This window comes from Mesoplodon densirostris, chromosome 3 (genome assembly GCF_025265405.1).
Source record: "Mesoplodon densirostris isolate mMesDen1 chromosome 3, mMesDen1 primary haplotype, whole genome shotgun sequence".
NCBI classification, from domain to species: domain Eukaryota; kingdom Metazoa; phylum Chordata; class Mammalia; order Artiodactyla; family Ziphiidae; genus Mesoplodon; species Mesoplodon densirostris.
In genome coordinates this window covers 175,831,282-175,855,840 of record NC_082663.1, presented here as the reverse complement: position 1 = coordinate 175,855,840, position 24,559 = coordinate 175,831,282, and the positions used below count along the sequence as shown (strand labels likewise).

General features: G+C 54.1%; 1 protein-coding gene across 1 annotated transcript in view; it reads left to right on the top strand.

Annotated features, from left to right (window-relative positions):
- Positions 1-18,585, top strand: part of WNT3A (Wnt family member 3A) — a 46,622-nt gene extending 28,037 nt beyond the window's left edge. The window contains exons 3-4 of the mRNA XM_060092650.1: positions 12,252-12,517; positions 18,106-18,585. Coding sequence (XP_059948633.1) covers positions 12,252-12,517; positions 18,106-18,585 — 746 coding nt within the window. The remainder of the gene's footprint in view (positions 1-12,251; positions 12,518-18,105) is intronic.
- Positions 18,586-24,559: the final 5,974 nt, after the last annotated feature.

Genomic DNA, 24,559 nt, shown 5'->3' with positions numbered 1-24,559 from the left:
TCCCATGTCCACTCTCCCCTCTTGTCCTCTCTCCCCCGTGTCCACTCTCCCCCATGTTCTCCCCTGCATGTCCACTCCTGTATGTCCATGCTCCTTCCTCTGCCATTTGCCCCCTCTGGTCCCCCCTCCCCCAACCTGATCTCTGCTCCTCCCTCCCTCCTCCATTTTCAGCTGGATGAAAGTCATCTCAGCTTCCGTACGCCCTCACCACTTGGTCTAATGGGAAAGAGGAAGCCCTCTCTCCCCCATCGCTTGCCACGGGGCTGAGAAATGGCCGGATTCATTGTGGCGCAGAGCTGAATGGCCCAGGAGGAAGGAGCCTGCCAGGAGCCCCAGACAGAGGCCAGCTCTGGGAGGCCATTGTGGAGGCCCCCGCCTGGCCACCGGGCCACACTCACAGTAATCAATCTGATTGGATTAGGGTCAGGGCGACCCTAATCGTGTCAGAGGTCACTCAGGCTTTGTGGCAAGGTCCGTGGGGTGCTTGACCACCCCTGCTGAGGCGGCCTAGTTGAACAAAGCTTAACACTGTCAGCTGAGCAGAGGGCCCCAGCCCCGTGTGGAGGTGTGCGAGTGTGTGCGTGTGGGGTGAGGATAAGAGGGAAAGAGCGTGTGCTCATACCTCCTGCTTCCAGCTCACACACACACACACACACACACACACACACACACACACACACAAACCACCATCTGCCTGGCCGGGGGCTGGGGGCTGGGGGCTGGGTGGGCCAGGTGGACCCCTGAGAAGCTGCCACCGAGGAATGTGGGGTTGGGTGACAGAGGTGAGCCAGGGCTCGGAAGAAGTACCCTCCACCCTCACTTTCCACAGCAGCAGAACCATGGAACCTGCATTAGCCAGAAAGTATTTGAAGAATTTTGAGTGCATGAAGGCTGGCACACGATTGTGGCTTATCTGTCCCTCCAGGCAGGCCCCTGGACACCTGGAGCGCCTGCTTTCCCTGAGAGCTGCCCGACACCCACTCTTGACCCCCAGTGAGGTAAAGGAGTGGGGAGGCCCAAAGGCAGGGAAGGCAGGTCCCAGACCTCAGTGCCTTGGCGACACTCTTGGAGGAAGCCCAGCCAGGGCCATGCCCCTAGGGAAGCACAGTGGGTGCAGCCGGTCCAAGGTCCAGGCCAGTGGGTTTGTGGAAGGCACATGACTTTGGGGGGACTGGGTCTCAGCTGGGTGGGGCATTTGCAACTTACAGAAATGGAAGGGGCCATAAAGAGGTGAGTCATCCACAGCGGGAAGCAGGACCCTTGATGCCTCTCCCACTGGTGTCCCAGCACGTCAGCACGAACAGGTGGGGCATGGTCCCCATCTTCATCATCAATGACCTCTGGAAACCGGGCCTCAGCCTGTGTCCATCCACTAGTTTAGTGCCCTCGGTATAGTGCCCTTGGCAGTGGCCTTCCCAGGCACCCCCAAGCCTGGGCTACAATGGCTTCCCTAAAGAAGAGACTGGGGGAGCCACTCAACCCTGCCTCTGATTCCAGCATATGTGCCTCCAAAGCTCCCTTCGGGGGTCTCAGGACCTGGAGGACACAGGGCCTGCACATCTGCATTCCAGGTGGGGCATCCCCATTGGCAGAGGGAGCCTTGCTGCTGGTAGAAGTGGGCCGACTCTCACTGTGAGGTCTGCACCTGGACCTCATCCATTGGGCAGCTGAGTTGGGGGCCCTGGATGACCCCCTCAAAGCACATCATGTCAGAGTCCTGGTTAGTTACCTAGGGGCAGGGTCTGTGGATGTCAATCAAGGTCTCCGCAAGTGTGTTCCGGGTGCCTGTTGCCTTCTCTGGCTTCCCAGACAGTGCTCATCCCCTCGCAGCCCTCCGCCCATGCCCTTGGACAGCCCTGGGACAAGCACCCATGTCTGCCTGCCTTCTTCCCCATTCTCCTTGGGGGTTGGGCTGGGGAGGATCAGGAGCGGGGACAGCACGGCCTGTCCCTCCCCAGCAGAGCCCCTTCCCTTGGCCAGGCTCCAGGGGGTGGTCTGTCCACCTCCCTGTGTGTCCCGGCTTGATCTGCGGAGGGCCGGCGTGCAGGCACGGGGCCGGGGCAGGACAGCCAGGACGGCACAAGCCACAGGGCTCAGGAGGGGTCAGAGAGAAGAAGGGGCCCTTGAGGGAACCGGCATCCCTGAATCCAGGTTGCAACCCCTGACCCTCATCGGAAAGTGTTTCGGTTCACGGTGGCTGGGGAGCTCCGGCTGTCTCTGCGGCCTCCCCCGTATATCATTAACTCTCCCCAGTTGGGGGTGTGTGTAAAGGGGCCAGGAGAGACCCCGGCGACACCCTGCCGCGCCCGGCTCAGAAAACAATATCCCCACGACGACGACAAGATTAAGCACAAGAGAAAAGTGAAAATGCTGCTGGCGATTCACACGCCCTCGGGAGTGCTGTGTTAAAGCGTGTGAATAGCGAGCTCCCCTCGCGCCCCAGGCCCCTGGGCTGCGCATACCTCCCGGTTGCTATGACTGGCTTGCTATGGCCTAATCGCCGACGAGGGGGGAAATTCATATAAAATATCGAGAGCCATTGTGGGCCTAACGCGGCGTGACAGTGGCTCACAAAGCCAGATTCATTAGCCCCAGCAGGTAATCAGGACGCCGGCCGTGCTGGCGGCCGGGCAGTGTCAGGGGCCGCAGCTCTAGCGGGGCGCAAGCTGCATTCCGCTCTCAGGTGGCTCCATGCTTTGTGCAGGACGGGCCAACGGGATTACCAAATGCCATTGCCCATTGCGACACCCCCTCCTGGCCGCCCCGCTAGCTCTGAGACCAAGGAAGGTGGGCTGTGTGGGAAGGGAGCAAACTGCCGGCTAGAGGCTCAGGCCAGTCTCCCATCTCTCCTTCCCTCATGTTGGGGCATTGGTAGGGGGAAGAGGTGCCAACCTCTGAATGCTCTAAAAGTGCCCTTGAGGCCTTCATGGGCCAGGGAGACAGACACAGAGCATTTGCTGACCTCTCTGCACTTGCACAGGCACTGCAGGACTTGCTTGTCTTTTGGAGGGTGGCCATCCCTGGACCTGCCTCTCTGCATCCTCCCCCTCCTACAGCCTCTCACCTGCCAGGTGTGCAGAGGCCCAGGCCTGGCCCAAGGAAGCTGAGTGGTGCCTGAGAGGGAGCCACAGTCGCTGCCCTTGAGTGTGTGCTAAGGATGCGGCATGAGTGAGAGCGCTGAGTTCTCTCTGTGTCCTGCCAGTGATGCTCTGTGGGCAGGTGGGAGCAGAGAGAGGCCCCCACAGAGGCTCCCATGGAGGCTCAGGGCCCACAGGAGCCATTTGCCCTGACCTGGCCTCTCTGTAGTCCTGTCCAACTGTGAGCACCAGCAGCTGCCACAAAGAACTCCTCACCTGGAATGCCAGGGAAGACTCACAGAGGGCCCCCAGCTGAGTGGGGACAAGCCTGTAGGATGGGGGATTCTCCTCACATACCTGGCGAGAGAGAAACTTCCCTGCAGGGCAGTAGAGTGATGGGGCTGGGGTCCAGGACTCCCCACCCTGGGCAGGTGATTAGGGTTGCAGCCATGGTCCTGACAGGGGAGAGGGGGTCTCCATGGAGACAAGGGAGCCTGCCTTAGGGCTGCACCCTCTCTGCTGACCAACCCCAGCACCAAGGCAGGGAGTCTGACCCAAAAGTCAACACTGCCCAGGGAAGTAGTGGAGCCCCAGGTCTCCAGGGACCACGGGGCAGGCGCGCCCAGGAGAGAGAGGGCTGTCCCTCAGGCCAGAACTCAGCCAGGAGGAGGCTTTGACAGGCAGGTCCTACAGTTCCCAAAGAGGAGGTCACAGCCCACCCTGCCCCAGGCTGAATCCCCACCCAGCCACCAGATGATAGCAGCCAGGCCCCAGTGACCCAGGGCCTCACTTCACATAGGAGCCAGGCCAGAGATGCACAGCCCACTGCAGGAGCCCAGAGCAGGGAGAGTATGTGAGACCCTCCGTGTTAGCCACCTCCATGTCCCTCTAATGGGGGGGAGTGTGTCAGAGACACCCTTGCCACAGTAAACTCCTCCCCTCTCCCTGCAGAATCCTGTCCTGGGACCTCCCTCCTAAACACCTCCTGGGTCTGGCCAACTTCCAGAGGAGTGGGCTTAGGCATCTGAGACCATAATGGAGCCTGAGTTCAGCTCAGGGATGCATCAGAATCACGAGAGGACTCCTTACAGATATAGACACCCCCCACCCAGAACAGTGGGCCTGGGTCTACTGGTAGGTCTGCAGTGACCACTGCTGGGGCACCTGGTTACCTGCAGAGCTTCTCAAAGGGTCCACTGGGTGAACTCCACAGATAGAACACCCAGGAGCTTGATCTCATTGGTCAGTGGTCGAATTTGAACCACAATCCCCTTCCAGGAACTTTCACTGCCAGGAGTCACACTCTATCCTCCGAAAAGCGCTCCAGCGCCCCCTCAGGCCAACGGGCTTATCCCAGGAGCCCTCAGCCATCCCCTCCTTCTCATCTGGTATCAGGCCTCCATAGCCTTCCCCTTCCAGGAGAGGACAGGTGGGCCTCTCCTCACTCCCTGTGGCTGTGAAGTATGGAGCCCAGCAGGGAAGGTGGGCCCTTCACCTCCTGAAAGCTGCAACTACTGAAACAGCCTGGTGATCATGGGACCCACTGCTGTGGGGTGCAGGAGCCTCTCCTGCGACCCCTGTCTGGGCTCGTTACTCACTGTTGGGCAGCCTGGGACCGGGGCTGACCCATTTTAAGCCTTCACACATCATTGGGACTGAGAGGGCCTGCAGGGCCCATGGTGGTGGCTCAGCAGAGAGGAGCCCTCTCTTTCTGTCTGGACCAGTCCTCTCAGTAGTTATAAAAAGATGTGCAGGGCCCAGGGCAGGGAGGCCTCTGGGCGGTGCTTTCCTATCAATCCCTGATAAAAGGGCCTTCTGGGTAATCTCCCAGAGGGAAAATCAGCTCTGCGACAGAGGCTGCAGCCTTCTTGTCCACTTAGAGCACGGTCAGTGCTCAATAAGTAGTTGCCAACCACCAGCTTCATGGTGAAATGTGAAAGGCGAGGCCCTTGGAATAATTTTTTTGAACTTTCTTCAGCATATAGGACTTTGGAACTGTATCCTTTTTTAATGTTAAAAGGTCCTTTTCTGAAATTATGATAGTCATTTCTTATGTGTCTTATTCTCTCAAAAAAGTAACAACATTTTGCAGTCCTATTTCAGTCCCCAAGTAATTTCTAGTACTTGCCAAGCCTATGAAATCCAAATCTGGAGACAGGATTTGTTAAAATCCCTCTAGTTCTAAAGTTCTGAGACCCAGGGAAGTGAAGCAACTGCCAAAGCCCATCTCACATGTGACACTCAACCCCTGTACCCAGGGCTGGGCTGGCCTCAGTGACGATGCAGCCCTGCCAGGCGACTCCCCCTGCCCTCCCCCAGACTCCCAGCTCTCGCCATATAGTACTCCTTCACCTGCCCCAGACTCTATCTCTACCCTTCCATCCATCCACAATTCATCCACCCTTCCAACAATCCATCATCCAGCCAACATCCACCTACTATCCTCTGTCCACCACCACACATCCATCCATCCACTCACCCACCCACCCACTCTCCACCATCCACCCATTCTTTCATCCATTCACCCATCCACCATCCATCCATTCAGCCACCCATCCATCCCGGGCCTGCCCCAGAGCTCACATTGCCAAGCCTACTGTGTGTCCTTGTTCCCCTTACTCTCTTCATCATAAACTGTAAGCTCCCAAAGGCAGGTGACTCAGCACAGCCCAAAGCAAGGAACCTGACTTGCAATAGCAGGGCCTCCCACTAAAGGAATGCAAGGATTCCTCTGGTTCACCCTCCTCCTTCCCAGTGCAGGGATTCCCTCCACCTAACAGTGGGTCATCCAGTTTGTGCTTGATTACTGCAAGAACAGGTAGGTCCTTCAACCTTTCAGAAAGCCTGGGTTGTTAGACATTTCATCAGATAGAGCAGCAATCCACTTTCTTGCAGACTTCTTACCTTGGTTCTTGAGAATGGGCACCTTGCATCTTACTTATTTTATATTCCTAGTGTATGGCTCATTATAGGGTCTCAGGTCCTGGATGGGTGGATGGATGGATGGATGGATGGATGGTAGAAGAATAAATGGATGGATGGGTGGATTGTAGATGGATGGATGGCTAGATGGTAGAAGAATGAAAGGAAGGGTATATCACTGATACTTTGCAGGAACTCAATAAATAATTGCTAATGAGACAACATCAAGTTTCTGGGGAAGATGGTTTTCTCAATGGAAGATGCTTGTCTTACAGAAAAACTTTGTTACAAGATTCCCTTTCTTCTTCCTTCTCCCAAGCCCTAATTTCAGTGTGGGTTAAGAGTCCTGGGCTGGAACAGAGCAGGACTGAGATAGCTCAAAAAGCTCATGCAGGCTGTACCGCAGCAACTTGGTAAATTGACAACACTGGTCCTTAGGCAGCCCCCTCTCATAGCCCGTGTCCCCTCCTCCTCTCTTGACCTGCCATAGCCCATTCAAAAGAAGACATTTTACTGGTGACAGAGGTATTTCCAATCTCATCTTCAAGATGCAATTCTCTTCCCACAGGCAGGATGGTTCTCTCTCCCCCTCCCTAGCTGCCTGTGTTGTATAATCTCTGACAAGGCTGCTGTCTGTGGCTAAAAACTTTGCTGTAACTGGGGCAGCTGCTGGGCTTCAGACCCTGGTCTGAGCCCTGGTTGTGCCTGCCCCACCCATGACCTTAGGGGAGCCCTGTCCCCCTTCCTCTGTAAACTCAGGCTACTCCAGCCAGTCAGTCATGACCTTCTTGGTTCAAACCCCTGTGGAAATCTGATAAAAGCAATCTATGCAGAAAAACACATGAGTTTTCAGACATGCCCTGGAATTCCAGCTCATGATTTTGGCAGGGTTCAGAACCCCCTAAAGCCTGCCCATGGATTCCTGGGTTAAAAGCCCCACCACTCTGGGATGCCACCGGGGCATTCAGGGGGTCTTCCTTCTGCACAGTCTCAGGATGTGTTTTAACTTTTTCTTTGGAAATAATTGTATACTTACAGAAATACTGCAGGAGTCCAGATCTCTTCCTAGGCCTCCCCAGTGCTGACATCACACAAACCCAGCTAGATCCATCAAAACTAAGATCCGTCACTACTAACTGAACTCCAGACTTTCCCCAGATTTCACCCAATTTTCCACCAATGTCCCTTATCTGTCCAGGATCCCATCCCAGGTCCCTAAGCCCAGCCCAGCCCTACCCTTCATGCCCTTGAGACTGGGAGGAGCTTGGTTAGGCCTTTGGGTTTGGTTTGTCTGATGTTTCCTGATAATTAGATGCAAGTTACGATTCTTTGGTTAGAATGTCTCAAAGGAGGTGGAATGTCCTGGTGGGGGCCTCGTCTTAGGAGGCACGTGGCATCCATCCGTCTTCTGTCCAGTTGCTGGTGACCGCAACCCCAATTTCTCTGGTAAGGCGGGGTCTGTCAGATTTCTCCAGTGCAGAGTTTCAGTTTTTCCCTTTGTGATTGATCAGTATCTCGGGGAACTACTTAAAGACCTGTGTCTTCAATTTTAAAAGGAACTTTCTTTGCCAGAATGAACCACCTCAAGTTTTTCTGGCTCGTGGCCTTTGTAAAGGCTTCTTTTTCTCATGAGCAATTTAAAGGCCGGCTCCAGGGTGTCCTTGGCCCTCGGGACTTTATTTGTGAGGAGGCACTCTCTTCATTTAGCAGAAGAGGAAATTGAGGCCCCCAAAGGAAAGAGAAGTGTGCAGGGTCACACAGCTAGTTGGTGACAGAGCAGGGCAGGAATGAGTTCTTTTTCCTCCAAGTTCAAGGGGGAACACCCCTCCCAACCCCCACACACCCTTCCCCTCAAGTGTGTCTGGCAGCCCTGGACTGTTTACCTGAGCTCGATAAGCAGAGATCTCTGAGCCCTGTTCAGGGCAGAGCAAAGCCCCAGGCCTGCTTTCTCTCCCCTTATCTCAGAAGCTGGAGAAGGGGAAGTTAGGAGGGGCTAGAGCAGAGGCAGATCCTCCTGTAGGAACCAGCCCTGGGCCCTCAGGGCGCAGACTCAGAGGGAGTTGGGGGAGCATATTCAAGGCTTGGAGAATCTGAGTCTTGAGAAGGGCCACCAGAGGGGGTGCAGTGGGGGAGGCACCAGGTTGTGTGTAGTGGGTTCCAGGAATGCCCAGGACATACTGGCTCTACCCTGCCCTGGGAGGGGTGGTAAGGAACCCCCAGGCCACCAACTCACAGACCCTAACCCAGGGTCATTGCATGGGCAGGAGGACAGATACCAGACCAGGGCCCTGGAAGGGTGAGAATCAGGATCTGAGCCCACCCTCTGAGGCGTTGGAGGTGGGGGACAACCTGAGTCCTTGAGAAGACAAAATAAGGGCAGGGGCTCTTCTGAGTGGAGGGACAAGAAGGAAAGGGGTCTGTGCCCATGCAGTTGTTTATTCATGGTGCTTTGAGTCAGCAGAAGGTGGCTCCAGGCTGGCCTGTAACTAATCAGTTGTATTATAAAAGGAAAATGGGGCAGGGGCTTCAAGTGTCTTGAGGAGGCAGCTGCCTGGCTGACCTTTGGGAAAGGGAACAGTGAGGGGAGCTGTCTTGAATTCATTCAAGGAGAAGCTGAGTAGAGAGGGGCAGAGAGCCAAGTCCCATGGGGTAGTCCTGCCCAGGTGAGCTCAGACCCTCCTGGACTCCCTGCCCCAGCCCAGGGCCCGGGCCCTCTCCTCTGACCAGGCTCTCACTCCCCAACAACCATCTGTGGGATGGGCTGGGACTCCAGGTTAGAAACAAAAGGTGAACAGGACACAGCCCCCAGCTCAGGGAGCTTTCAGGCAGAATGGATGTAAGAAGGTGCTCCTGAAGTACCTGGGGAGCCCAAGGGCTCCAGGGCCAGGCGTGGACCGAACCCAGACTGTAGGGTCAGGACCCTGGCCTGTGCCTCAAAGAGCAGGGATGGGGACATGGCAGATGCACATGAGCAGAGAAGCAGTTGGGAAGAACGCAAGGGACGGACGAGGGCTGAGTGTGGCTGGAGGCCAGGGAGCGGTGGACAGGGCTGAGAGGGCAGGAGGTGGGGCAGAGTCAGCCTGTGTGTGAGCCGAGCAAGGACACAGTGGCAAGAACTGGAGAAGGGCTGGGCAGGGCCAGGTGGGCGCTGGACAAAGCGCTCCTCCTACAGTATGTGTGAGTGTGTGTATGGACATGTGCGTGCATACCTGTGTAACAGTGTGTGCCTACGTGTGTGTCTCTGTGTCTGTGGGTGTGTATGCATACATATATTGGTGAGAGAGTGAGAGTGTGTGTGTGTGTGTTACATGTGTGTGGATGGGTGGGGGAAGCTGGAAGCTGGAGGTGCCTGTCCCAACTAGGAACCTCTTCTGGCGCAACTGGGAGACACTGCAGGCTGGACTCATGGTGAAGAGCCAGGAGACGCAGGATGGGCCGGTGCCAATTCGGGAGGCCAGAGCAGCCTTCAGACTTGGGCAGTCCCCAACCAAGCTGTCAGTGGGAGGCTGACAGGGAAGAAATGGGGAGTCCCTTTCTGGGTTTGTGGCTGGGTGTTTACCACGTGGGAGTTTCCAGAAAGCAGCAAGAGTCCAGGCCTGCTCTGGGCAAAACATGGGGAGTACACAGGTTGGCCGGGGCCTGCAGAGGACCATCCCGAACTGTTGGCAAATCCACAGAAAGAGTCACCAAAAGCAGGGTGGGGCCTGACAGCTATCGGGAGGCTCGTGCAGAGGGCACTTCCTCAGACACATCTCACACTGTGTGTTCTTGGTATAGGAGTGAATGTGCTCTTTTCAGTGGCAGGTGTGTGTGGATGTGTACGAAGCTGTGTGAATGAGTCTGAGTGTGTGCACATTGCTGGCTGGAACTCTTACCATTTTCCTGCCTCTGCCACCTGAGCTTTGGGACACACTTGCTCAGATGCAAACCTGGGAGCAGGCGAGACCATGCAGCTGGAGGAAGTGTGGGGAGCAACCCGAAACTTCTACTCACTCCCCAGGGTGAAACCCACCTGTCCCTCCCCGTCCCAGGAAAAAAGCCTCCAGGGCACTGATGTGGGGTGAGGAGACAACAGCCCCCTTTGATAACTCTCCTGTAGCCATTTGGAGCCCTAGCAGTGTCCAGGCCTGCAGTGGGGCCTCTGCCCACGAGGAGCTCAGGGACACAGCAGGGCACACACCCCTTGCCTGGCACAGAAGGTCCTAGTTGGTCCTGTTCCTACATCTCTCCTGCTCACTCCACAGCCCATAGCATTTTTTTAACCTAGGATTTTAAAATTCCTGCTAATCAGCAGGTAAGCTGCACGAGGTCATCTTGCTCCCTGATGTTTCTCCAGCAGGGCTTGGCAAACAGCAGCTACTCCCACACACACATGTGGAATGGCAAGTCGAGGAGTGAGTCCTATCAGCTCACACAGGACCCAGGGCACCCCCAGGACCTTGTCCTCCACCTGGAGCGGATCGTGGCTTGGTGCCCTTGAAGAAATATTTACACACACTCAGGAGGCATGATGCATTCATTCATCCCGTCTGGGGAAGCCTGGCTGGAAGTCCAGCCTCTGCAAATTCCAGGCTGTCCCCCGCATGCCCTGTACTTCCCTCTGGTCCTGCCAGCCCAACCCCTCCCCACCTGAGGCCCTGCCCTTGTGGGCCTCCCCATGCAGAATACCCCTGCCCCCTGCTTTTCCTTTGTCGATTTCCTGCCTGTCCTTTGAGACCAGCTCCTTTAGGCTTCTGTCTACCAGGGTCAGGCTAGGCCTCCCACACCCAGCGACCCCCTGCAGCTGGCCTCGCCAAGGCAGGCCTCCCTTGACTCCCTCACATGCCTGTCTCACCCAGTTCGGCCCCACCAGCTTTTCCTTCCCAAGCTCCAGCCATCCCCCACTGGCATTCTGAAAACCAGTGCCACATCCCCTGACTCGTTTTCTCCACGTGTAGAAAGAGAAGGCTGCATGCAGGCAGCAGCTCCAATACCAGGTCAGAGGCAGCCTGGATGTGGTTCCCGGCAGGCATTCAGTTCCAGACCCAAGCATGTGGGGCCAGCAGGAGGCGAGGTGCAAATGGAGGCACTGACCTTCGGAAGGTTCCAGAAGAGGCAGCCCTTCAGCTGGGCCTCTCAGTACCTGGTGTCCAGAGTGGAAGAGGGGAAGGGTGTGCAGGCAGAAAAAGAGGCACAAGTGGGCAGCATGTGGACCAGGAGCCATGACCTGGGCAGGGCTGTGGGAAGCTTCCAACCAGGACATCTGGGCACGGGGGCTCCACCATGGGTTGGTGGGACACTAGAAGGACCCCTTTTTGTATGCTTTTTAATCAATCCGCATGACTGCTTTGAGATTCATCCATGCTCTCTTTCCTGGTATGCTAAATAGAATTCCATTTCATGGATGTGCCACAATTTTTAATTGAAATATAATTGACATATAACATTATATTAGTTTAGGTGTACAGCATAATGATTCAATGTTTGTAAATATTGTGAAACGATCACCACAATAAGTTTAGTTAACATCTATTACCCCACACAGTTACAAGACTTTTTCTTATGAGAACTTTTAAGATCTACGCTCTTAACTTTCCAATATACAATATTATTAACTCTAGTCACCATCTGTACATCACATACCCACGACTTATTTATTTTACGCCACAAGTTTTCATCCATTCACCTGTTGATGGACATTTTGGAGCTGCCAGTTTGGGGCTATTACAAATAAAGCTGCAGTGACATTGGCTTCCTGGTCTTTGCAGGGACACAGGTTTCCTCCAGGGTAAATACCTCAGAGGTGAATGACCAGGTCATAGGGTAGGTGTATGTTTTCAAGAAGCTGCCAAACCCATTTCCAACGGCAGCACCAGTTTCCTTCCAGCCAGCAGTGTACAGCGTTCTGATTTCTCCACATCCTCACCAGCACTGGTTATGATCTGACTTTCTGATTTCAGCCGTTATTGCTGTTCTCCATGACAAGTTATGTCCAGCATCTTGCCTTGGGCTCCTTAGCCCTCCGTATACTTTCTTTGGGGAAGCTCTCCCTCCTCCTTGGGTCCTCCCTCGGGGACGCGCGCTCCTGTCCCACCGCAACCCTACCTCCCCGACTCCGATGACTGTACCGCGGTTCCCGGGCTGCGAGTCTAGCACCCCACTCCCACTGTGAGTACCCAGGACCCAGCCCGGGAAGAGACAGCCACGCCCCCACGCCAGTCCCTCCACCTCAGCCCTGCCGGGTCCTGCCAACCACATCGCCTCTTTCCGCAGCCACCCGGGAGTCCGCGTTCGTGCACGCCATCGCCTCCGCTGGCGTAGCCTTCGCTGTGACACGTTCGTGCGCCGAGGGCTCCGCTGCCATCTGCGGCTGCAGCAGCCGCCACCAGGGCTCGCCCGGTGAGGGCTGGAAGTGGGGCGGCTGCAGTGAGGACATCGAGTTCGGAGGGATGGTGTCTCGGGAGTTCGCAGACGCGCGGGAGAACCGACCAGACGCTCGCTCCGCCATGAACCGCCACAACAATGAAGCTGGGCGCCAGGTACGTCCGCGGCCCCCGCCCCCATCTTGGGTTGTGAACCCGAGAGCCCTGAGACCACACCCCTGCGGGTCCCTGGGAAATAGAAGTTTTCTGAGAAGGGTATGTGCCCTGGTCCCTTGAGGAGTATGGCATGGTGTAGGCAGGGTGGTGGGCTGTGGGAGGGATGCATATGGTGGCCAGGCTGGGGGTCTGCTCACCTCCTGCCCAGCGGTGTCTGAAACACAGGGCTGTCCAGTTGCTCCACGAGGTCTAGGGCATTCCCACAGTATGGCAGGTCCACCTGTGCACTGGGGTCACACGGAAGGAGGGATGGGAGAAAGGCCTGCCCTACAGGAGCTTCTGCACATCCAGGGAGGGAGACAGCCAGGCTGCTACACCACAGTGTGGTAAGTTCTATGATGAAGAAATGCACACACACACGGTGATCTGGACATGGTGGAGAGGTCAGACCCAGGCTGGAGTCTCAAAAAAGACTTCTCGCAGAGGTGGTGAGTGGAGACAAGCAGAATAATTGGCAGTTATCTAGGTGAAGGGAAGCCAGGAGAGCCTCTGGGTAGCTCAGAGGTAAAAGAATGCATGTGAGTTAGTCCAGGTAGAATATGGAGAACAGAGGAAGAAAAAGATTTGGGGGGTGGAAAGGCTGGCAGAGACCAAGCTGTACAGGGCTTTGTGAGCCCTTCTGAAAACGGGGCTTAGTGAACTTAGTCAGAGGTTCACTGGGGGACTGCTGATAGGAAGTGATATGTGTAGGGACTGAAAAGTGTTCAGCAGAGTTGGCCCTGGCCTTGGCCAGTGGAACCAGGGCACTGAAGAGAGCTGAAGAGTGCACACTTAACTTCCAGCAACAGGGAACTAGGTGACTCACATTAATCTTCCGGCTAAAGACAGGTACAAATGTAGGAAGAAATGTAAAAAGTACCCTTTAAAAGTATAGAATACTCACCTGTATAAGTTACCTGATTTATCACAGGGAAGATAGTGCAGCAGAGGGGGAAATGGTCTTTTCAATAAATGGTGCTCAGTCAATTGGATAACAATGTGGAAAAAAATTAATCTTGACCCCTACCTCACATCATGTAAAAAAATCAATTTCCCATTTCCAAATGAGAAAGATTAAACAAAGAATGTTTAGAAGAAAACATAGAAGAACATCTCTGTGACCTTGGAGTAGGCAAAGATTTCCTAAACAGGCCAAAAAAGCACTCACAATGAAAGAAAAATGTAATAATGTGGACTATATTAAAATTTATAAAAATTGAAACTGAAACTGAAAAGGCAATGAAACTGAAAAGGCAATCCACACAGGAGGAGATGTTCACAGTATATATACCCAACAAGTATATGAAAGTTATAGTTTAAAAAGAACAAAAAGACTGATAACCCAATAGAAAAGTTGGCTGAAAAATGGAAAGCCACTTCACAGAAGAAAATCTAGAAATGTCCAATAAATATGTGAAAAGGTGATCAATATCATTAGTCATCAAGGAGATGCTGTTAGAATATATGCCCTGGAGAGGGGAGAGTATAACAACTGTAACAGAGCATGGTGGGAGTTTCTGAGGAGCTGGTGTTCTGAGGCTGGTAATTTATGAAATTTTGTCATATTCCATGCTTATGATATATAAACTTTTGCATGTATATTACACTTCCATAAAATAATTGTTAAGTGTCAAATAACTAACCATATAGTGAGGAATTAGCAGTCCAAAGTCCAGGAGAAGACAAGACTCTGAACCTGGTGCCTAGGGCAGCTTTTGTCCAGGGATCATTTGCTGGTCTGGGAAAAAAGTGCATATGCTGAGCTGCAATTCCAGCAGCCTCACAGAGCTAAAAGGGGCCCACCAAAGGTGCTATGTCTAGGAAAAAATTCCTCGGTTTAGGCTGGGATCCTGAGGAGTAAAGGAAAATCAGAAGTAGACAAGCCCTTATGCACATGTACAGGCTAGTAAAATCTCTAGACTGAATGGATTAAGGCGATCCCAAATTGCTTGTATCCCCATGTACCTGGAGAAAGCAGATAAATCCTCTTTGGAGGATGATAACCTTATGCTAGGCTGAATTTTTTTTCTACAAAAAACTTTTCAAACACAATGTTCAACACATAATCAAAGATAACCTGTTAAATGAGTGATAATCAGCAAAACAAAACAAAACAAAACAACAACAAAAAAAACAGAAACAGGACTCAAATACTGGAATTATTAGACATAGATTATGAGAAAAAATATGCTTACTTATGTTCACAAAGCTAAAATGTAAGATTTGGGAAAGAATCCCATAGAAATTGTAGACCTGAAGAATGAATGGGAGTTTCCAGTTAAAGATGACAAACAAAATACAAATATTTTCCTCTGCATTTTCCTAGAACTCCACTAAAGTGACAACGAATTAATTTTAAGATACATAAATAAACTATTGAGAACATGGAAAACAGAAAAGGTGACAATGGCAACAGAATTTTTAAAACAAAAAGCAGATAGATGAATACTCAATATCTTAGTACACTCAAGAAAGCTGAATCTTAAGCCAGTAGAGAACTCTGAGAATCAACCAAGGAATTTCTAGTATCAGATATCTTGAGAAGTAGAGATAGATATGGAGCTGAAAACAGAAAGACTGGTCATTTGCTGGTCTGGGGAAAAAGTGTGTATGCTGAGCTGCATTTTCATTTTAAAGTCTATTTTAAAAGCACTTTTTAACATACCAGCTCTTCTATCCAACCTCTTGCATCCAGACAGCACCCCTCCACCACCATGGCAGAAGTCTGGAGGCTTATTCCCTTAAAAGGGTAAAGCAGAAGGTGTCTGGACTGCTGAGGGTGAGGCTACCCAAGTGAAAGTAGTGTGTCTACATACACATTTGTCTTCCTAATATCCTAGTGCCACAGTGAAGCTTGATTATGCTCTAGGCAGGAAAATGGAAGATCCTCCCCTGAGAATCAGACCAACCCAAGAGAAGAAACTTGAAGATATTGAGGTGGGGGTTCCCCCAAAAGCAATGTGGCCAGATAACTCTACAGTGAGGGCCCAAGTAGATGAGTCCCTCCCATGTACAGGAGGTTCCAACAAGATTTTTGGCACCCCACTTTCAAATATGAGCAGGCAGCCAAGGATCACTGAACATCTGAGGAAGGCCTCCAGCAACACAAAGGTAAAGACCAAAATAAAGAAAAAAAAAACCCAAACTTATGGGAAAGAGACATTATAAAGAGAGATGAAAACTTCAAAAAACCATCAGTATCCCCAGGGAGATAAAACGCTGAATCCATAAAACTGGAACAGGATGTTAATTTAAAAGAACATTCAGGGGAAAAAAGAAGCTCTTAGAGATTAAAAATAGGACAGCAAAAACAAAACTCTCAACAGAAAGGTTAGAAGATAGTTGAGACACCCTTCCCACAAAGTAGAGAAAAAAAGACAAGGAGGTGGAAAATAGGAAAGAATAGAACATATGGAGGATCTGTCCAAGAAAGACAATGATGAACATGAAGATGAGGAATTTGGTAAAGAAATAAGACAAGAAGGTTCCCAGGGCTGAAGAGCAGAAGTTCAGACAAAACAGGCCCCATAAGTGATTAGCACAAGAAAAGGGAAGACCCACATCAAAATTCGCTGTGAAATTCACAGCCTATGACACAGAAAAGCCTTCCAAGCTTCCCAGAAAACGCTCTGGTTTCATGCAAAGGATTAGGAATCAAAATGTCATCAGAGTTTCTAAGAACAACAGTGACAGCTAGAATAAAATAGAGTAATGCTTTCACAATCCTGAGAGGGGGAAATATTTTAAGCCAAGACTTTTATACCCAGCTAAATCATCTTTTCAACTTTAAGTAGAAAAGATTTGTTTTCAGACATACACATTTCACAAAATTTACCAGAAGGCCTTTGAAAAAGATGTCTCCAAGAAGATGAAATCCATAGATCAGCTGGTGTGTTTGAAAGTCTTGAAGAGAATATTTAAGACAACGAAAGGAGTTAGTGAGACTGAACCTGTGATAAGTACATTAAAAACAGCAACAACAAAACGTTTTGTAGAAAAGGAAAAGCTATCATGGCACGTGGCTCAACTAAGTATGACATTTACCACAGCCCCAATACTGTCAGCACTAAATTTTGATCTAACTGGAATTATGCTATAGATTTTAGTGTAGGAAGGGGGTTGGGAGAAATGTGCATCAGAGTTGTGGAGTGAGGTCCCATGGGACCTCCCTGGTGAGAGGCCCATCGACAATGCCAAACACTGAAAGATCAAGAAGTAGCAAGACAAGCATCTTATCGGAGGTGTCGAGGTACAAGGTGCTGCCTCAGGTGGTCAGGAAAGTGCTGTGAATGAGAGTGTGGGGACCGAACTCCTGTTTTTCTGAATAGGTCTTAGGAACTCTTGGACTTTTCAAAGTATGTGCATATATAACTTTGATCAAAAGTAAAACTACAACAAGAGACTGAGGAGGCAGAGATGGGAAGTGGCAGCTCCTCTCTGGAAAAGCTTGGTCACAAAAGAGAAGAGAATGGCGATTAGACAGAACTGGACTGCGGTGGGGGAATGTAATTTACAGATGCTCCTAAAAAAGTGCCAGTGTGAGAGGGAAGGGTTGAAGAAAGAGCAGGCACAGGGGGACAGGGTAGACGCAGCATCTGGACACAGAGCCCACATGAAGCCTTAGATTTATCGATGTCTAGTAGACACATTTTAAAAGGAAACAGGTGAAATTTGCTTTAATAATGAATTTTATTTAACCCAATATAGCCAACATGTTATTGCAATAATGCAAAAATCAATATGAAAATTTTGAATGAGATATTTTACATCCTCTTCCTTTACGAAGTCTGGGGACTTATATGACCCAGCATGTGGTTTGCACTTAACAGCACTTCTCAATTTGGACCACCAGCCGCATCTCAGGACGTCACATGTGGCCAGTGCCCATCAGAGTGGCCAGTTCAGCCTTAGTTCTGATTATGCCACAGGACCTTTCACCCCCAGCCCCACTCCTTCCCCCAAAGAGAGAAGGGAAGACAACCTGACGTTGGGATGCCCACAGGAGAAACACACACAATCCTCAGCAACTCCCCTACAATCCGATAAAACCAGCTTCCTGGGCCCTGAAGGTTCCCTGCTCAAGCCACTACCATTATCCGTGCTCAGGTCAGCCCCTAGCCTTGCCACCCAGCCCATGTACATCTCCTCTAGACGGAGGTCTTGGGTTTCCCCAGTCAGAATGAACGACCTCCCTCCTACACCCCGGCGCTTACGTATCACACGTTACAGTCCCTTCTTTCCTTCACTCAACATAGATGGCCTAGAAGTGGACCCAGCCCAGGAGGGGGCCTCCCAGGCCCTGCCCTCCAGGGATCTTGGGTCTACCAGGGGAGCCACATGGCACAAGAAACTGCAGCACCACACGGAAGGGTGGTGCTGGGAGGGGGCATCTGCTCCACCTGGGAGCCCCGGAGCTTTATGGAGCACGTGGGGGGACTGGGTTTGCCAGGTGAGTGGAGGGGAACTACAGGCAAGGAGTACAGCCACCCTACGGGGAGGTGGGGAGACTGAGGGCCTGCCCTGACGCCCCTGCTCGTGTGCTCCTGCAGGCCATCGCCAGCCACATGCACCTCAAGTGCAAGTGCCATGGGCTCTCGGGCAGCTGTGAGGTGAAGACCTGCTGGTGGTCGCAGCCCGACTTCCGTGCCATTGGTGACTTCCTCAAGGACAAGTATGACAGCGCCTCGGAGATGGTGGTGGAGAAGCACCGCGAGTCGCGCGGCTGGGTGGAGACCCTGCGGCCACGCTACACCTACTTCAAGGTGCCCACAGAGCGCGACCTGGTCTACTACGAGGCCTCGCCCAACTTCTGTGAGCCCAACCCCGAGACGGGATCCTTCGGCACGCGCGACCGCACCTGCAACGTGAGCTCGCACGGCATAGACGGCTGCGACCTGCTGTGCTGCGGTCGCGGCCACAACGCGCGCACCGAGCGGCGCAGGGAGAAGTGCCACTGCGTTTTCCACTGGTGCTGCTACGTGAGCTGCCAGGAGTGCGCGCGCATCTACGACGTGCACACCTGCAAGTAGCGAGCGCCGCACCGGGCTGGGGGTCCTCCCTGCGGCGGCGGGGGACTGCTCCATGGATGGGGCGGGGCTCTGGGATGGAGCTCCTGGAGGGTGGCGGGGTCCTCCGTGGTAGGGCAGGGGTGAGGCTCATGAGGGGGATGGAGTTCTTCCCGACAGGTGTGGGGCCCTTCCTGGGGTGAAACTCCAGGGATGGGACTCCTGGAGGGTGGCGGGGTCCTCTCTGGGGGCGGGGCTCCAGGGGTGGGGATTTAGCCTGCCAGTACCTTCCTCCGAAGACTACATGTTTCCCTCCACCTGACCTCGTCGTGTAGAGCAGTATCTCCTGGCAGAACGAGCTGTGGAGAACCTGTGGGGGGCATCTTGTCCCCTTACCCTCCCGCTAAGGTCTGAGGCCCATCCTACCACGATTCAGGTGCCTGGAGGCCTGTGGCACTCCTCCCTCAGTCTGATACCTACCAACGCTCTCAACCAGGAACCCTATCAGGGAGAGCCTTTGCTCTGCAGAACCGCAAGAACCACCTGGGCTTGGGTGAAGGAGACAGGGCATGACGGCCGTAGGCTGAGAAAGGGCCTGGAGCACGAGGCCTGGCTCTGGCCTGGCTGCCCTGTGCTGGGCATCAGACACCCAGGCCTTCTTTCCATTGGCATCCTACTGTCACCCAGGCCCCGGCCAGGTGCCACTCAGCCTGGTCTGCTGTGCCTTCTACTGTGCGGCAGACAGAAGCTCCTGTGCCTGGCTCTCCCTCCTCCGTGTCTTCACATTCCCACTTGCACCCTATCGCATCCACAGAAGAGGAGCAAAACCTCCTGTTCCAGTCTTGTTGTTGCCTCCCTCTTGGCCTAGCACCTCTGTCCACCTCGCTCATTCACAACCCCTTGTAAGGGGAAGGCAAGAAGGGAGCCACTGGCCTGCACTGCTGTCCAGGTCATACTCAGCTCCATACCCTGCCTTGGAGGCTCACTTTGGGTTGGATTGTTTGGGAGATTTGGAGTCGAGGCATGATCCCACACTGGTGCTACAGACAGAGGACCCAAAGACCCCAGAGGACTGATCTCCTTCCCAGCCCCTCGTAGCCAGGACGGACCATAGCTGTGGCTATGGTACACCAGACCTACCTGCCACTGGCCACTGTTGTGGAGCCTCTGGTTGGCCGCTTGACTTGGCCCTTCTCACGTCGGACTCATCCATCCTGTCTGGGAATGAGCGAGACTGATGGACCTCTCAACCAATGCCCACAGGGACTTCCTGCCAGGTGCTGCCATGCCAAGACCTCTCCTCCTCAGCCTCTGCCACTGTGAAATGTCGCCCAGCCCCCTGTCCCCGAGGCCCTACCCTCCAGGCAGGGGGAAGAGACAGTTGGGGTGGGGGGTGGGGAGGACAAGCTGCACGGCTCGCTAGGGATATGACCTTCCTCTGCCTTGAATTTTGCATTTTTGGTTTTAATTTTATTTCGATGCTGCTATATCCACCATACATAGGAACTAGACAAACAGATGTGTTATTGTTGTTTTCTTTTTCTTTCTATGAAAGAAATTATTTTAGTCATAGCTTGTGAGTTTCAAACTATGGGGAAAGTAAAAACAAACAAACAAAAAACAAAAACGAAAAGAAGAAACAACCAAACAAACCTGTGGATTGTGCTGGATTTTTGGTGGTGGGTCAGCAAGGCATGGGGCCTGGATTGGTCGTGACCCTCTGGGAGGGGCCACGATGGGAGGTGGGGTGGGCGTGCTTAGCTCAGAGACTCCTGGGGCCTCTGCAATGGCCTCCAGAGCCAGAATTCCAGGGGCAGGAAGAAGGATGGCCACTCCAAAGAAAGGAGGAAACAGCCAGTGGTCTTGAAGTCTGGGGCGGAGTAGACTAGAGACCAGGGCAGAAGACCCCAGTGGAAGTGCAGAGAAAGGGAAAAGGAGGCCTGCCTGTTGCCAGGGGTGTACAGTGCAGTGAGCAGGGGACCATGGCAGCCCCAGGGGGGAGACCCCATGCAAGTCAGTGGTGCAGCAGGACGTCCACCAAGTCAGCTGAAAGCCACTTCTCCAGACATCCACAGCATGCTTCATTCAGTTGACATTTGAGCACCAGCTACGTGGCCATGCTCCCTGGGCTTGGGGACATGGCCCCTGTGTGGGGTCCCCTTCTCAGCTCACCAGGGGGCATTCTAGGAGCCCAGTCTATTTGGGAGGCCAGACATGTTCCCTCAGTTTGAGGCTCACCAGCCTGAAGCCTGGAAATCAGGCAGCCGCTTATCTCTGGGCCTGGTCTCCTTCTACCTCCTGCAAAGGCCACTTTAGAAGCCCAGCTCATGCAGCTGGAATCCAGTTGGGAGGTCATGAGGGGCATCCCTCACTGGCAGAGAGCTGCTGCATGAACCCAAGAACTCCCAGGGGCTCCCTCCTGCTTCTGTCCATCCTCAGGCCAGAGGCTAGAGCTGATACTGGACCCCTGGCCTCCCCTCCACCACAGGGCATAGCTCAGGAGTGCAAGTCTTGGCAGGGGTTAGCAGTCTCTCAATGTATGGTTGGCCAAATCCTGGCATCATGCTCAGAACCGTGGGGTGGGGATCTTTCCAAGGCAGACAGGGAGAGCCTCAAGGACAAGCGAGGCATTCTGTTGGCAGAAGCCTCACGTTGTCCCTCCATGGCTATTGCCTGCATCCATCCATCCAGGGTATTCGGGGTATGCAGAGCTGGGTGGGCCTCTGAAAACTTAGGCTGCAGGAACCAGGGGGTGAAGGAGTGGCTTTCTCAAGGCCACACCTTCATCTCTCCAAGCCCGGAGCAGGGTCCTTGCTTCTCTCTGCGTCCTTCCATGCCCCCTTCCCCACCACTACCGCCACTTCTGAACCCTGCCCTGGTATCCAGCCAGACCCACAAGGAGGGAGAAAGCTGAGGAGGCACGGGTGGAGGGACAGGCTAGGACAGGGTGAGGCCGGGGGGAGACGATGCTGGAGCTGAGGGGAGGAGGCCTAGCCCCACCCTCTCAAAGGTCAGGCCCAGCATAGCCACCCTGCATGAGCCATATGCTGGAAGGGAGGGGGCTGGGGACAGACAGAAGCCTCGTAATTGGGAGGCCCGTGCCTGCTGAGAGCAGAGGGAGGGAAGTCCAATTCGGCTGGCTCCGTGGCTAGACATCAGGGCCACATGGTGTCCCTGAGAGCAGGGAATGAAGGGCCACCCTCTGCCAACAGAGTCATGGCTGGCTGGGCAGGAGTCCTGGACAGGGCTGTGCAGACCCATCGTGGGCAAGAATGTCCACTCCACACAGAGCCCTGCACTGGGAGAGAGCTGTGGTAAGGTATGGGGAGCTGCCTGGTGGATGGAGTGGGAACCCATCAAGGGAGGGAGGGAGGGAGGAGAGAAGGAAACATGGCTTCATCCCTCAAGACAGGACTCAGGGAACACCAACCCCACCACCTTACTGGCCACAGTGGTCTTTGCTGGAGGCTCCAAGCCACTGAAGACAGGGCCAGAAGAGGCCCAGTGAGGCTAAGGGACTAGAGACAGACACAGGGCTCTGGACCCCCAAAGCCCCTGCTTTCACACTCCAAATCACGCATCAGCTTCCCGGGCTGGCACACCAACGTCCCACCCCAAGCCCACGGCCTTGTCGGCTCGGGGTTCACTGCTCCCTCACCATCAGGCCCATTTCAGGCCAGGTCACCCACTGTTCCGGGACTGTAGCTGACCACTAGCAATTCCCAAATGGGGCCCCAAGGGGTTGGCTAGGTCCAGACAGACTGCAGGCAGACACTCTATAAAGAGGGAGACAGTGATTAAGCGCACAGGACAGTGTCCGAGACTGGAGTGCAGGTGGCCAATCTCACCCACGGGTGTGAGTCACCAGCAGGGAGGACCCCCAAGCCCTCACAGCCCACCAGGCAATAGAGCCAGGTCAGACACTCCACACGGGGGTTCGGCCCTGGAGGTGGGGGATGACAGGTGCCCCACTCAAGCTGCCTATGGGCCACATCCACAGTGCACAGAGAATACAAATGGTGCAGCACCTCTAAGTTAGGGTACGGGCAGGAGTTGCCCTAATTGGTACCTGTTGGGAACCAGGCGCCAGGGGCTCCTCAGATGAAAGGGCAGGGGAAACAGGTTGGGCAGGGGGTGGAGGCATAACCACAAGGTCACAAGGGTGAGATGCCAAGAGAGGAAGCAGGGACAGACAGAGCCGGGCCTCCTAAGGGAACAGAGCCCAGATACCCAGAAACAAGAAAGGAGCTACCTTGGGGGCTGATGCAGAGGTAGGTTCTGCCTACCTGGTCTCAGCTCTCTACCAGGTGAGGCACCAGGCTCCCACTCCCCATCGCCACAGCTCCAGGGCAGAGAGGGGCAGAACCCCACCAGAAGAGGCCCATAGATCCACAGGACAGGCCCCAGGAAATGGGCGAGGGGAGCTAACAAGAGCCTGTGTGAATGAGGAGGCAAAACTCTCAACTCTCTGCTGGCCAGGAGCAAGCCCCACCCGGGGCCTCAGTTTCCCTCCAGTGCCAGAGGAACTGGGATGAGGGGGGCTCCCCAGGGCCTCTCTGCTCCTGCCTTTTGCTGACGTGGGATGTTCTATCCGGAGCCCCCTCTAGAGCCCAGCGGGCCCCCCTCACCTGCCAAGATCAGCATGTCCCCATGAACCCTGGCCCAGCCCCTCAGCCCCTGCCCTTTACCCTCAACTCAGAGGGAGGGCAGAACACAGGGCAGCCTGCCTGGGCCTCAGAAGCACCTCTCCAGGGAGTTTACAGCCCCTCCCGCCAGCCCTGAAGAAGGAGGAAATGGGCCTGGTGGGCCTGTTCACAGGTAGTTGAGATAGGAGAGGAATAACCATATTAAAGGCCCGGAGGTAGTACGGCCTCACCCCACCAGGGCCCCCCTTGGCCCAGCCCCCTGCAAACCTCACACCCCCAGGGCAGCAGCTTTGAAGTCCTGGAGGGTGTGTGGCCAGCCCCCTCCTCCCGGGGCCCCCACAGGCCCTCCCCTCCCCCCTCCTCCCCATACTCCCACTTTCTGGGTCCTAGGACCTCAGTTTCCACACACTTCAAGAATGCTCTGAAGCACTCCATCCCCCCACCCCTATGCTGGGCCAGAACATCCAGGGCTGGGACCCCCAGAGCAACAGGTGCAGGGCCAGCTCTGGATCACCAAGCCTGGTACACAGGGCTGAGGACCCCTGGCCGGGTTCCCTGGTCCCACACAGTGATGGTCCACACTGCCTACAGCAGAGCCTGGGCTGGATGGGCTTTAAGGTCCTGCTGGCCAGGCCTTTGCCCCTGTCCTGAGGGTCTGGTCTGAGGGACATGACACAGCCCATCCTGGGGTCTGGCCTGATGGCCTGGGGTTGCCTCAGTCCCTCAGCTCTCCCCTTCAGGGGCCTACCCTCACTCCAGCCCCCTGTCCCTCCCCAAGCTCTTTGGCCCTCTTGCCTGTGACTCATTTCCCTGTTAGAAACCTGTGTCCCTTCGTGAAACCCTCTGGTTGGGACACCAAAGGACAAGGCATCCTGGCAGTCAGCAGCTTCCTCTCCAGCAGCCCCTTGGCCTCCTGGCCTGAGCAGGAACAGGACACCTTACCCGCCCACACTGCCCTCCAGCCTCCAGCCTCCAGCCCAGCTTCAGTCTGGACTGAACAGACTGAAGCTGGACTTGAGGCTTGAAGTTGTCCCTGTGGACAACCTCCCAGGGTGATGTCCAAGGCTTGGAGGAATGAGAGAGCATCCCTGCAGGGGTGGGAGTGCTGCCAGCCCTTCTGTTCATAGGCACTGACAGGTAAACTGAGACCTACTGGGTGAGGTCTCTCTCCCCAGTGTGAGTTTATGAAGGCAAAACTACCCCATGTTCTCCCTCCCTCCCCCACCATAAAGTAGGGGGACGGGGAGCAGCTAACAGAGGGCACTCCCACCTGCTACACCCCTCACCCCCCCTTAACCCCTCACCTTGGACCCAGAGATTTGGGTGATGGCCCCTTCGATATCTTCTGGGTC